The sequence below is a fragment of the Chionomys nivalis genome, chromosome 21, assembly GCF_950005125.1.
Source record: "Chionomys nivalis chromosome 21, mChiNiv1.1, whole genome shotgun sequence".
NCBI classification, from domain to species: Eukaryota; Metazoa; Chordata; class Mammalia; order Rodentia; family Cricetidae; genus Chionomys; species Chionomys nivalis.
This window is the reverse complement of record NC_080106.1, coordinates 43,866,475-43,880,317: the sequence shown is the minus strand read 5'-3', so window position 1 is coordinate 43,880,317 and position 13,843 is coordinate 43,866,475. Positions and strand designations below refer to the sequence as shown.

Genomic DNA, 13,843 nt, shown 5'->3' with positions numbered 1-13,843 from the left:
TTTGAGTTTCCTTAGGCAGCCCTGCCCATGAGTTTAATTCAATGTGTCTTAGTTACTGTTCTATTGCTGTGATGAAATACCATGAATAAGGCAACTTACAGAAGGAAGCATTTAATGGGTACTTGCTTAGTTTTAGGAGGATGGTCTGTGATCATTATCGCAGGAAGTATGGAGGCAGGCACAAAGGAATGGGGCTGGAGTGGCAGCTGGAAGCCTGTATCTTATCTGCAAGATAAAGGCAGAGAGAGAAAGCTGGACTGGGCATGATGTGGACTTTTCAGCCTTAAAGCCCATCTCCCAGTTATAGAGCCTCATCCCACCTTTCCTAAATATTCCACCAACTGGGAATCAAACCTTCAAATATATGAACATATGGGGGGCATTCTCATTTAAACCCACATCGTGAAAAGAAAAATCAAAGCTATAACACCCCAAAATGGGAGTCTCTCATAGCCTTTTAGTTTTTGATTGAGTCCACAGGGAAGGGACTAGCTTTGTGTTTGAACAGACTAAAATCAAAACCTTGCAAGCATACTATTGTGTGTACATGCACAATTATTGATTTTCCTTGTTAGCTATTTCAAGTCATTGCTATTAAAAGTATCTTGAATAATGTGTATCTAAAAATATAATAAAACAAGAATATTAATATCATGAGAGTGAACTTAGAATCAGGTTCAACACCAATTAGATTTTTCAATGTAAGTCAGAGTGTTAGCTCCATGAGGAAGGACCAAGCAAGAGGACCTATTAGAGTTTCCTCAGTGCTTTATCTCGAGAGTGTAGATGCAACATCTTCTCAGTATGGATAATCTTTCTCAGATTAGTTCAGTGATGATCGCAAATTGTTTGAGCCATTTAGAAACACAAGCTCATCAAAGCCTGCCGATTCACGTCAAATGGAATTGTGTGCCTTTTTGAAATCAGGGATTATGTTTAAATTGTTCCTTGATATGAGATCATCATGCATAGAGTTTTCTATTAACACATTTTTTATAGTTGAGGAGATTTTAATAAGATCTCCTGTAAAAACAGAACCATCTCATTTCTATTATTAAATGCCATTTAAAAGCTACAAGACATCTCAATTATGAATTCTCAAATAAATCTGCTCTCTGTGGCTTGGTGAAGCTCACCCACTTAAGCATTGCTTCCCTGTGGCACAGAACGTGTTGAGATTTTCACGAGACCAAAGGTATTTTTCAGACAGCATATAAAGTCAATAAAGGAAGGCACATTTTAAAAGAAAGACAAAGGGAGAGGGCCTTTAAGTACTTTTTTTACTTTTCCTTTTTTTTTTTTTTTTTTTTTTGGTTTTTCGAGACAGGGTTTCTCTGTGGCTTTGGAGCCTGTCCTGGAACTAGCTCTGTAGACCAGGCTGGTCTCGAACTCACAGAGATCCGCCTGCCTCTGCCTCCCGAGTGCTGGGATTAAAGGCGTGCGCCACCATCGCCCGGCTTTTTTTTTTTGGTTTTTCGAGACAGGGTTTCTCTGTGGTTTTGGAGCCTGTCCTGGAACTAGCTCTTGTAGACTAGGCTGGTCTCGAACTCACAGAGATCCGCCTGCCTCTGCCTCCCGAGTGCTGGGATTAAAGGCGTGCGCCACCACCGCCCGGCCTTCTTTTTTACTTTTCTATGAAACACTCCACCTTGTTTTTAATGATTGTCTTTTGACACCAAAATCTGAAGAATTCTGTCATATATGACTAAAAACTGTTCAAATTATGAAAATGCACAAAGAGTGAGAAAATACAAATACTTTAAAATAATAGCACTCTTCCTGGTTATGAAATTGCTACCTTTCAGTTTGGATTTCATTATATGAGTAATTCTATTCTAACTCTTCTATCTCCTCTTGCCTAAAGAAAAACAATCAATTGCCGTTAATTCTTGTTTTAAAGGAGTATGGCTAAGAATAAATGTGACTCTTTAATTGGACATCTTTCTTCATTATTCTGAGACCAGGAAATTAACTACCTACATTGATCAATTTGCTATTCTGTAGCAATTGTGAGTGAAATTCAAGGCCCTGGGATCCCGAGAGAGAAACCTAGTTGTTCAAACATTTATCAATAATTGTTGGTTCTCAAATGGGTATTGCAAAATACTGTTTCGTTAAATAATAATTTTGTGGATTCCATAGAAAACGCTTGTTTTTAAGAAATTGAGTGCATACTGTATACAATGCACTGTTATTTCAGATCATGAGATGTTTACATGTCCATATCTGTAGCAGCAAAACAAAATAGTGTGCTTATACTAAAATCCACGTTCATTTGGGGAAGAAGATTCAATAGGTATTTTCTAGTCGGTTTCTTCTGTGTTTCTTTTTGGCTCTCAATGCTAAAATTTAAAAATTCAAATAAACCTTTTAAAAGTGTGAAATTGGAAAAAAAAAGCTTTGCCATCAAAGCTCGTGAACATAGAATAGATTCATAATGTTTCAAGCTTTCTAAAAGTTGAGTCTGGCTGAGAGTCAGAACCAATATACTTATAAACACAGGAATGCCAGGCCAGAGTGGGACTGTCACACCCTGACACAGACATTAGGTGTCCCATGCAAGAGACTGCATTAATGGAATGTCACAGGTGACTAGAGACACGGGAAATGAAAGGGGCTCCACTTTAGGATTTGTATAAATATCACAGATGAATAGAGACACAGAAAAATGAAAGAGACTTCACTTTAGGATTTGTGTAAAGTACTGGTTCCGCAACTGGATGATCTCAAGAATTTCTACGAAGGTCAAATGGGGGGTATTTTAGGGTCTCTTCTCTCTTTAAAATATATCTAGTGATGTTTTAGAGTTTCTTAATCATGTTATATTGTTTATGCTTTGACCTTTTCTTTAATCCATTCTTCAGTTGAGGAACATCTAGGTTATTTCCAGTTTCTGACTATTATGAATAAAGTCACAACGAACATAGTTGAGCAAGTGTCCTTGTGGTAGAATGTCCTTGGGTATATGCCCAAGACTGGATATAGCTGGGTCTTGATGCAGATCAATTCCCAACTTTCTGGGGAATCACCAAATTGATTTTCATACTGGCTGTACAAGTTTGCACTCCCATTTTTAAATTGGATTATTTGTATTTTAAATACGTACTTTCTTGAGTTCTTTATTTATTTTGTATATTAAATCTCTGTGGGATGCAATGTTGGTAAAAAATTTTCCGATTCAATAGGCTGTTGCTATGTCCTTTACCTTACAGAAGCTTTTCAGTTTCATGAGGTACAATTTATTAATTGGTGATCTTAGTACCTGCACTATTGGTGTTCTGTTTAGAAAGCTGTCTCTGGTGCCAGTGCATTCAAGGCTATTCCCCACTTTCTCTTCTATTAGGTTCAGTATGTCTGGATTTATGTTGAGGTCTTTGATCCACATGGACTTGAGTTTTGTGCAGGGTGATAGATATGGATGTATTCTAATTCTTCTACACAGAGACATCCAGTTTGACCAGCATCATTTGTTGAAGATATTTTCTTTTTTCCAGTGTGTATTTCTGGCTTCTTTATCAGAATCATGTATCCCTAGATGTGTAGACTTACGTCTACAATTTCATTTCAGTTTCAATACCCACCTATTTTATGCCAATACCATGCATTTTTTAAAAAAAAAATTTATTACTATTTCTCTGTAGTACAACTTGAAACCAGGGATAGTGATACCTCCAGCAGGTCTTTTGTTGTTCAGGATTGTTTTAGTTATCCTGGCTTTTTTGTTTTTCTGTATGAAGTTTAGAAGTGTCTTTACACCATTTTCCCCCTCTTCTTTTTCCCCTGCATCCAACTGATGTGTGAGGTCCTTTTGTATATGTGTTGTTTTTATTGGCTGATGAATAAAGCTGTTTTGACCAATAACTTAGTAGAACAAAGCCAGAGAGTAGGTAGAGTCAAAGAGACTCCATGTACCTGCCTAAGGAGAATGAAACTCTGGAACCTTAGGAACCTTACTGGAAGGCCACAGCCTCATGATGGTACAAAGATGGATAGAAATGGGTTAATTTATGGTATAAGCTAGTTAGGAATACACTAGAGTCATTGACCAAACAGTTTTTAATTAATATAGTTTCTGTGTGATTATTCAGGTATGATCGGCTGGGAAATGAATGAGGAGCCACCGCTTACATCCAACCCTTCCAATGTATTGCGCCTTGCTCTTATTCAAATTCAGGACCTCTTTTTATTTGTGGTTACACATACACATGCACAGACACATTTTATACACACACACACACACGTATATTTTCCTAAAGATATAAAATAAATACAGCCTTCTTAGTCCATATAATGTTAATGATATATGTATACACACACACACGTGAGCTTTTCAGGGTGAGCTTTTGGTATTGTATAGTCAATTAGTGTGCTCTTTTCTCTTGATTTTTTTTCAGTTCCTGGCATTTCACCTTCACAAGAAAACATAACTTGCTTTTTTTTAATCAATATGTAAATCTTCCCTAGAATTTCATACATTCTACCTTTTGTTTTTAATTTATTTTTATTTTCTTGTAAATGTGATAATAAATGATACATAAACTACTCAAGCTGGTAATTTCATTGAGTGAATGGGACAAAGAGGACTGTTCTTAGTAAACTTTACAAGACACTTTTTAAAAAATGCACATGCTGCAACTTTCTGGATAAATTTGTTTTTTGCAAAGGTGTGTGCCATCAACAAAGCTAATTCGTGTGCATAGGAGTGTTGATCACATATGTCTATCTGTTGATAATTGGAATCAAGATTCTTCATGACAGGGAAAGAGATTATAAAATGTAGAAGAAAGGAAAGTTTTATAGTTCTGAGTTGAAGTGAAAGATATCAGCATGACTCGCATTTCTGTTGTGTGTCTAGTGTAGAAAAATAGGTGAGTAAGGAGCACTGATGTTGGTGTGCAGCAGTTCATAAGTGTAGGTGTTCTCTAGTTCTGTCTACTGACAGGGATGGTGACATTCCGGTAGAACACAGCATCGTATCCCTAATTCACAGGACTTGATACTTAAGATTTATTTTCTAATCAAAACACAATGGCTATTTGTATTTTGGCCAGTTGTGACTTTCTATAATGGTCCCCATCTAAGGAAAAGAGAGGGGTAAGAGCTTCTCTTTTCTGTGGGTATAAGGATATGTGTTAAGAATGCAATTAAAGATTACTCTGGTTTGGGAACGTGGCAGTACTAGGTTCTCCTCTATGGTCCCTATTACTACAAGTAGTTGGCTATGTTTTCAATGTGAGGCATGAATTACCTATATTGAGCAAGTCTAAAGTCAAATTAGACAGCTGCTGGTTACAGCCCATATGTAATTGCCACTGTTCCATCTTTGGTAACCTCTTACCATGCTGGTCATTGTGGTTAACCAGTTACTGCACAGCTGAGTCTGACCATTTGTTGCCTTTCTCCATGGTACTTCTCATACTCTGAAAACTAATCCTTAGGATGAGATTCCTTGTCTTAACCATAAGGTAAAATCTTGGGGTAGGAAATAATTAAATTTCTCATAAAACAATTATTCTTCTATCCTAAGAAATATTATAATTCATTAGTGACTTATCAAAAGTTAAGAAGTTATTATCATGTAATTGTTATTACAGTCCATTAATTGACTGTTAAATCCATGCTGTATGAAGTGTTGGATCACATGGAAAATTGCATTTTATTTCCCCTCATCTGTATTTTTAGAGTGGTGACATTCTATTTTTAAAAAGTAACAATTCAGATGGATCTAGATTGAATAATTTTGAAGAAGCAATGGTGTTCACCGGAGACTAACAAAACGATTTGTTTTTCTCAGTGAACCATATCTTAGAAACAACCAATATGTCAATATCAAAATCAATTTGAGAAAGATCTCCTATGAAATTAGATTTCTCAACAAAAATGTAGCTTAACCAGAAAACATACACTCTGCTTTTCTTAGAATATCTTTTATTTGAATATAAAATGATGGCATGTTTTGAAGCCATAAAGTTCAGGATCAAAAGATTGAATTTCAATTTAAATGTATGGATTTGTTTTTATGAAAAGCAAAGTATCTGGCTGGAAAATAAATTGAGACATTTTGCATTCTCTCTATTGTATGTAAGAAGTTGCAAAAGTATGTATTCAACATTATGTAAATTTTAGAATAGATAAGCAGGAAATGGCAGATAGATTTTTGTTTTTAATGTGGTTGTACTCTTCTGCCCTTGAGCCAGAATAAATTAATATTTATTGTTCGTCTTTTTGAAAACTTTGGTTGAGAAATTGTTCATTATTGTTGAATTTTAATATGATTGCAAATTAAATGTTGCAAAATTCAATAAAGTAAAACACACAAAAGACCAATCAACATGTTATCTTAGTCAGTATATACAGGGATGGAGAACATGCTGTTCTGCACTGTCGCATATAATTAAGATGCAGTCATAAATCTCGGAAATATTATAACTTGTTTAGGTGCACAGGTAGCTTTCAGAAAAATTGATTCTTCCTTCTTGCCCCCTTGAGATGGGAGTCCATAGTTATTCCTACAAAATAAAGCAGAAAAATTTCTCAAACTTCCTGAGAGTGGATAGTTTAATGCACAGTATATGCAGGAGACAAATGTTTGCAGAGTGTTCATCTCCTTGCCTGTTTCCGTTCCAGATGCTCTCTATGATGTCATCACTGTGGGAGCCCCAGCTGCCCATTTTCAGGGATTCAAGAACGGTGGTCTTCGGAAATTACTCCATAGATTTGAGACAGAGAGAAGGAAGTAAGTAAAGAAATAAAGAAAACAAGTATTTCATTGATGCTATATATTCTCTTTCCTTTGAATAAGTCTGCAGACAAGGTTAGTACATTGAACATCAATCCATCCTAATGAACAGTCTTAACATGTCAACCCTGCAAGTAAATGAAACTTGCTGAATTTCTCTACATCACTGGAGAAGAGACTAAAGCCATTAAACTGCAGGAATGGGATTCCTGGGAGCTCTGCTGGCACGCCATTGTCCTGAAAGTCATGCTGTCAGTGGGATGCTCCGGTATCACTCTTGCTCACTGGAACAACAATGAGGAGGGATATATCCAGACTCAAGACATGGAGCAACCATAGAGATAAAGTGCTAGGGACCAGCCTCAGCAGAGAAGTGGGTCTCGAATCTGGGATGTCTGGAAGGCGAAGTGAGTCCAGGAACACAGGATTCTGATGCAAGCTGACAGGCTATCAGCTGCAGGGCAACTTCTTCTTCTTCTTCTACCCTGAGCTTCAAACCTCACCTCAGTCTTTCAATGTGTATTTTACACAAGGAAAACGATTCTTTTTCCTTGCCACATTTCCTGGCCAAAGCAGTTCACAAGAAGTATAAAGATTCTTGACATCAGAACATCATTTATCATGACATTTCCCCAGTTCCCAAGCCCCATGCCAGCCACTACATTCTTAATTCTTAGCTGAGATAATCATAAAATCTCCTGATGCTTTTACCTCAGAGGCAAACTACTTGTAGTTTACAGAAGCATAGTTCACTGGGGTTTACTCCATTGTCTTACTTTTCCCATTGTTCTTCCTCACAATTCTAATAGTGATATATAATGCCATAGGTGGTCAGTCCTAAAGCCCTAGGTTTCTCAAAACATTTATTCATCATAGCCAAGTTTCTTTCTGTTTCAGTATAACTCTTTTGCCAAGTTTTATAATCAGGCAAAGAATAATTTTTTTCATTTTTCCCAAATTTCCCCAATTCTTTCATCAGTTTTTTCCCCCATAACCTGCTTTACAGCTTCAATGCCTGCCCACTCTATCAGATCAGGAAGACTCATATTATCATACAACACATCCATATTTTCAGATGCCACTGGTGTGGAAGGAGAAAAAGAACATGAAGAACAAGTCCACTGGTAGAATTGCTATAACCAGAGTCAACTGTAACATTGCCAAATGTGCATGCAAATGTCATAGAAGTAGTACTTGGGGGCACATATGTATTTTCTCCTTGGCCCTCAAGTAAAATGCTCATTTAGCTGCCATTGGGTTGCCTTAAGGGACTTGCTTCCTGCATCTCAGGAACTGCTTGTGGAGGGGGGCTATGCCTTGCCATCTCCTGCAATTAAGACACCTAATGATGAACATTGATCGTCTTTTTCATCTTTTTATTTTTTGATGATGACTCTATTGGTGACTGCTGCTTGAACTGAGGCACAATGTAAAACTGCCCTAACCTTTAACTGTGTTATTTGGAAAGGAGAACTGTCAATTAGATGGTTAAACTAACACATGAAAGTTATTTACTTAGGAAAAAAAGTATGAAACTAAAATATTATCTCTTTTTACAACTTTATATTACTATTTCTACACTTTTGTCTATTAACTACTTTTAAGTGCTGCTTACTCAAGCATCTGCCTCGATCATCCCACATTCGGGAGAATTTACCTTGTAATTTTCTCTAGCTATGACTACATTCACACAAGCCATAAAAAAAAGATACTGGGAAGAGAACAGGTTTTTGTCCTTCACAAATAGTGGTTTTCTTTGATTAGAAGGCCCGAATTGAAAACTGCGGGAAACAGTGTCAGCCACACCTAGTTTGATAACTGTGTTAGACATTTCATGCAAATGACAAACCAAGGATCTTTAAACATTTGAGCACATTCATCACAAAACCATCCTTTCCCATACTACCCAAATGTTGGTAGAGGTTTCTGCCATGCCTGGTCCTGCAGCCATTCAGTCCCAACAAAGCACACAGAGGCTTGCATTAGTTATAAACTAGCTCAGGCTTTCTTACTAATTCTTACATTTTGCATTAACCCATAATTCTTGTCTGTGTTAGCCACATGATTTGGTACTTTTTATCAGTGAGGCATTCTTATCTTGTTTCCTCTGTGTCTGGGTGATAACTACAGACTGAGTCTTTCCTCTTCCCAGACTCCTCCTGTTCTCATTGATCTGCCTATACTTCCTGCCTGGCTAATGCCCAATTAGCGTTTTATTAAAACAATACAAGTGACAGGGTACAAGACCATTGTCCCACAGCACTCCTCCCCCTATTTCTTTGTTGTTGTTGTTGTTGTTGACAGAGGTTTCTGTCACACCCAGTCCCACAACTGTTCGGTCCCAAAGAAACACACAGAAGTCTACATTAATTATAAACTGGTTGGCCTAGTAGCTCAGGCTTCTTATTAACTCTTAAAACTTAAATTAGTCCATAATTCTTGTCTGTTTAGCCACATGGCTTTGTACATTTTATTAGCGATACATTCTCATCTTGCTTCCTCTGTGTCTGGGTGATGATTACAGACTGAGTCTTTCCTCTTCCCAGAATCCTCCTGTTCTAGTTGCCCCACCTCTACTTCCTGCCTGGTTGCCCTGCACCTGGGTACTGGTGAATCAACATGTTATTAAAATAATACAAGTTCATTGTCCCACAGCAATTCCCCCCTTTTCTTTTTCCAAAACAAGAACTCTGAATCTAATCTTCTTTGTTTAGCTTTTTTTTTTTCCAGACCATTATCCATAACAACTTGTAACCAATACTCTAAAAAAAGATAAATATCCATAATCCACTTTTTGGGAATGTGGGCATGGTTTTCCAGTCTACTTCCTGCTGATTGGCGGCACTGATAATCTTATGGAGACCTAAGGAAAATTTAGAATTATTATCAAGTCCTGACTAGAATATTCTGTGAGGCTTGATCATCACAGCCAGCAGTTTTGAGGCTGTTCTGGATGTAGAACTCAGATAAAACTCCAATAGAGGTCTTCTAAAATGTTGGATCATTTGGACCATCCTTTCTATTGGAGACTTTTAGGGGGTCTTCCTTGATCATATCTGATTTTTCTTAACACAGAATAAATCCACAGCCTCTCATTTTCTGTAGAAATAAAAACAAAACCTCTTCTCTAAAGTAACATATCCATTGACTTAAATTTTGAAGTTAAGGCATTTCAAAATATAAATAGATGTTAGATTAATCCAGCAGCATTTATAATCAAATGTCTTTTAGCAGCTGTTGCTTCTTCCTCAACATTCAAACAATTCAAAGACAACACAATAACATACAGTATCCAGATTTTGTATTTTCCGTCTTTACGTGATTTTATTTTGAACTCTATTTTTTTCTTTTTAGTTTTTGGGTTTTTGAGACAGGGTTTTTGTGTATCTTTGGCTTTCTGGAACTCACTCTGTAGACCAGGCTGTCCCTGAACTCACAGAGATCTGCTTGTCTCTGCCTCCCAAGTGCTGGAATTAAAGGTGTGTGCCACCACGCCCACCTTCTCTCCTTCTTTTCTTTCTTTCTTTTTTTTTTTTTTTATGGACTTCTATTCCAAGCCTACATATATTTTTAAACATACTGTAAACTATTAAAAGGTTTTGGTATTTTGTTTGTTTGTTTGTTTGAATCTATCTTTACTGTAAATCTCTGTTTTTCTGATCACATGAGTCTTTAATTTGCTAAGTGATATAGCTAGAATTAAAGCCGTGTCTTTGATGGCTGGATACACCCTATCTTTTAGTTTTTGAGAGTCTAGCTTCATGCCAGAGGTACTGATGGGAGTCATGTTTATTGCCACAAGTCTATGGAGTTTCAAGGTCCCTGCCACCACCAAGAAGCATGCTCTCGGCTATTCATAAACACCATTTACGTGTTTGGTGGTGGAACCTCTTAAAAAGAGCCACAAGGCTTTTGCAGCTAAAGCCCAGTCAGGAAGCCTCTCTCAATGAGACATGCTTTCCTCTAGCAAACAGAGCCCACATGAGAAAATGCTGCTACCAAGAATCCATGCTTAACTCTGTTCTTTTTTGTCTAGAATTACTTCCTAAGCTCTCTCAGGTTTTATGTGGATGTGGTTGTCCATGTTGGTGCCATTTGTTGGCAGAGGTTTCTGTCTCACCTGGTCCTGTAGATGTTCAGTCCCAACAAAACACACAGAAGCTTATATTAATTATAAACTTGTTGGCTTATTAGCTCAGCCTTTCTTATTAACTAACTCTTACATCTTACATTAACCCATAATTCTTGTCTGTGTTAGCCATGCGGCTTGGTACCTTTTATCAGTGAGGTATTCTCATCTTGCTTCCTCTGTATCCGAGTGATGACTACAGACTGAGTCTTTCCTCTTCCCAATATTCTCCTGTTCTTATCACCCTGCCTCTACTTCCTGCCTTGTTGTCCCACCTATATTTCCTGCCTGGCTACTGAACAATCATCATTTTATTAAAACAATACAAATGACAGGGTACAAGACCATTGTCCCACAGCACCCAGGTGTTTCAGAAGAAAGTATTACAGAATTGAATTGAATCATGGTATTTCCAATACAAATTTCTTCTTCTTCTTCTTCTTCTTCTTCTTCTTCTTCTTCTTCTTCTTCTTCTTCTTCTTCTTCTTCTTCTTCTTCTTCTTCTTCCTCCTCCTCCTCCTCCTCCTCCTCCTCCTCCTCCTCCTCTTTTTCTAAAAAAATACCAAATTTTACATAATGCTATGATCTCAGTTGTATTTCTTGTTTATATTTTTTTAAATTTTTTGTTTACTATTCATTAGGGATGGACTTGTATGCCTGTAATTATCATATGGGGAGCATAGTGTTCTCACCACTGGAATCACAACCAAGTACTGTCTTGTCCTAGGCTTCTCCTCCTGTACCTAAGCTTCTCCCCCTGTTCCCAGGCTTATCCTCCCATCCCAGGCTTCTTTCCCTGTCCCCAAGTTTCTCCTGCTGTCCCCAGGCTTCTCTCCCTGTCCCCAGGTTTCTCCTTTGTATCTATGCCCTGCTTCCAGACCTTTCTGTTTTAGAAAGTGCCTCCATTTCCTTGGGATTTTGGAAGTAACAGTCAGAGTTCTAGCAGTAGGTTCTGCAGAGAAAGAATTTGTCTCCTGCAGCGAGTTGGAAGTTAGTTAAAACCACAACATCCAATGAAGAAGGGATGCTCTATGTTTACTGAAGTGTGAGTGGCAGGCAGTTTTCTGCTCACAGTCCTACTGAGGAGAGCTGTTCCTCATTGAGCTCCTTCTGTGCCTGCCTCTGGTAGAAGATACAGGCTTGTGCATTCATCTCCAAAATGGATGGATACGACTCAAAAATGCAAGACTCACTGGGCTACCAATTTCTTCACTTTCTTTTAGTGTCAGTTTGTTCTTTTTGTTGTTGGCGTCAGCTTTTTTCTGCTCAGATGCTTTCTCTAAAACTCAGAAAACAGCATCTAGAAGTTGAAGAGACTAACACAAGACATTCATTGTCATTTCATCTTCTATCTCCTGAAACCCCCCAAACCACTCTGCCTTTCCTCTTCTGCCCCTTAGAGTTATTAGAGCTATCACATTTTTTTTGTGGAGTGGTTTATTGTGATATGCAGAAGCCAAATAGTTGCTATTTTCACTATCCTGTCTGGAACTGGAAATTTCTTATTGACTTATTAATTTTTTTGTTTATTTTTAACCAACTGTGTTTTAAAGAGAATAATGATATAATTACAAGATTCAAAACTTCTGGATACAGGGTATCCAGAATCTAGTTGAATGCAAATTCTCAGTATATGAGATGTTAGACATAACTCTGCAATTTCATAACTAACTATGGTATGGAATTGGCAAGAACAAATGTTGAGCTCATCATTGAACCCTGAGACATATTTATGTTTGAAGACATCTTTATGTATGAAGTCTTCACTAATTACTTCTCACTGGGATATTGCACATAAGGGAATAACTGAAGGATTAAAGTTAAGGTAAAATTTAATGAAAAGATATGTCCAGTGCTTTTTAACACTGATTTCCTTGGAATATTCATGTGTTAAATATCCCATTGCTGCTGTTTTATTTATAAAATGCAACAAAATGATTATCAATGAACTTAAATCAAAAAATATAAGTCATTCAAAAAGTACTATGCTCCGGGGGAAACTATGGATCAAATACGGCCTGCTGAGGCAATACATAACAGAAAATGCTTTAGGGCTACTCTTTGAGAGCTAGCCTGAGCAAACATAACATCAAAAGAACTGTCGCACCATCCCAATATGTTCCTGAGGTCTTTTTGTCAACAGATACTGTGTTTTCAGTGAAAAAAAATGCAAGGAAGTATATCTCACTATGTAAAGCGAATAACTAGAAGTTTAAGTTGAAATTTGTAAGGCGGAGAATCAACTTAAATGATGGACCTCTTCTAGGTCTTCCTTACTTTGATACACGGGTAACGATGGGCATTTTCAGCTATGTTTGGAGAAACTATCACTGCCGTTGGATTATTTTATCTTTATTTATCTTCATGGACATCCTATTAGACATCAACTTGATACAGTCCAGAGTTATCTGATAGTAGAATTTCCTTCCTCTCTTAGCCTTTAGTAGTCACAGCTGCTCAGGTAAGGACGGGTTCTTGTGCGACATCACTGCATACCCAAGTTCATGCATCAGTTCCGTTCTCTCCAGAAGATATTGTTGCTCAGGTCCTCCCCAACCTCTGGCTCTTACCATCTTTTATCCATCTTCCAGAATGTTCCCTGAGTCTTGTTAGGCGAATGTGTGCAATACTTGAGTTGTTGATGTGTGAATGCTCCCCTTAAAGAAAAGGCACATATGCCTTTTTGTTTCTTTGAAAGTTGTGTCCAGTATACCCTCACTAATTTGTTTTAAAAATTCAATCTTTGGACCAATAGCTCAAATTCATATCATTCATTTTCAAGTGCAGCTTTTGTTTCTGCTTTCAGAAAGGACATATTCCATTAAGAACTTTCTCGTAGGGGGCTGGAGAGATGGCTCAGAGGTTGAGAGCACTGACTGTTCTTCCAGAGGTCCTGAGTTCAATGTCCAGCAACCACATGGTGGCTCACAGCCATCTATAATGAGATCTGGTGCCCTCTTCTGGCATGCAAGCAT

General features: G+C 37.6%; 1 protein-coding gene across 5 annotated transcripts in view; it reads left to right on the top strand.

The window, feature by feature from the left end:
- The window catches only part of Inpp4b (inositol polyphosphate-4-phosphatase type II B), a 789,563-nt gene that overhangs the window by 618,748 nt on the left and 156,972 nt on the right, over window positions 1-13,843 (top strand). For all 5 annotated transcript variants that reach the window (XM_057753361.1, XM_057753359.1, XM_057753358.1 and 2 more), the window contains one exon: window positions 6,628-6,736. In XM_057753361.1, the coding sequence (XP_057609344.1) occupies window positions 6,628-6,736 (109 nt within the window). The remainder of the gene's footprint in view (window positions 1-6,627; window positions 6,737-13,843) is intronic.